Source organism: Onychostruthus taczanowskii, unplaced genomic scaffold (genome assembly GCF_017590055.1).
Source record: "Onychostruthus taczanowskii isolate IOZ18803 unplaced genomic scaffold, ASM1759005v1 scaffold5302, whole genome shotgun sequence".
In the NCBI taxonomy this organism is placed as follows: Eukaryota; Metazoa; Chordata; class Aves; order Passeriformes; family Passeridae; genus Onychostruthus; species Onychostruthus taczanowskii.
This window is the reverse complement of record NW_024502906.1, coordinates 1-574: the sequence shown is the minus strand read 5'-3', so window position 1 is coordinate 574 and position 574 is coordinate 1. Positions and strand designations below refer to the sequence as shown.

The 574-nt window shown below is 66.2% G+C and overlaps 1 protein-coding gene across 1 annotated transcript; it reads left to right on the top strand.

Annotated features, from left to right (window-relative positions):
• Window positions 1–54: 54 nt before the first annotated feature.
• MED29 (mediator complex subunit 29) lies at window positions 55–346 on the top strand (the record flags this gene model as incomplete). Its single annotated transcript, XM_041416984.1, has 1 exon — window positions 55–346. A coding segment is annotated over one exon (246 nt), but the record flags the coding sequence as incomplete, so codon positions are not given.
• Window positions 347–574: the final 228 nt, after the last annotated feature.

Genomic DNA, 574 nt, shown 5'->3' with positions numbered 1-574 from the left:
ATCCCCCCCAAACCCACCAAAATCCCCTCTAAACCCCCTCTAACCCCCCAAAATCCCCCCCAGCGGCTGGCCCACGAGTGCCTGGCGCAGAGCTTCGACAGCGCCAAGCACGCCCCCGCGCTGGTGCCCGCGGCCCCCAAGGGCGAGGGGGGTCCCGGGGGGGGCGCCGAGAGCCTGCCCTACACGCAGTACCTGCCCCTGATCAAGGCCCAGATCGCCGGCGCCAAGGACATCCACAACGCCCTGCTGGAGGGCACCAACAAGATCACGGGCAAGCTGCCCCCCCCGGGGGGGCCCTGACCCGATTTGGGGGTCCTGGTGGGGTTTGGGGGGGTCCTGGTGGGGTTTGGGGACATCCACAACGCCCTGCTGGAGGGCACCAACAAGATCACGGGCAAGCTGCCCCCCCCGGGGGGGCCCTGACCCGATTTGGGGGGTTCCTGACCCGATTTGGGGGTCCTGATGGAGTTTGGGGGGGTCCTGATGGGGTTTGGAGTAGCCATGATGACATTTCAGAGCTCCTGATCAGACTTTGGGGGGTCCTGACCAGATTTTGGGGGATCCTGATCAGATT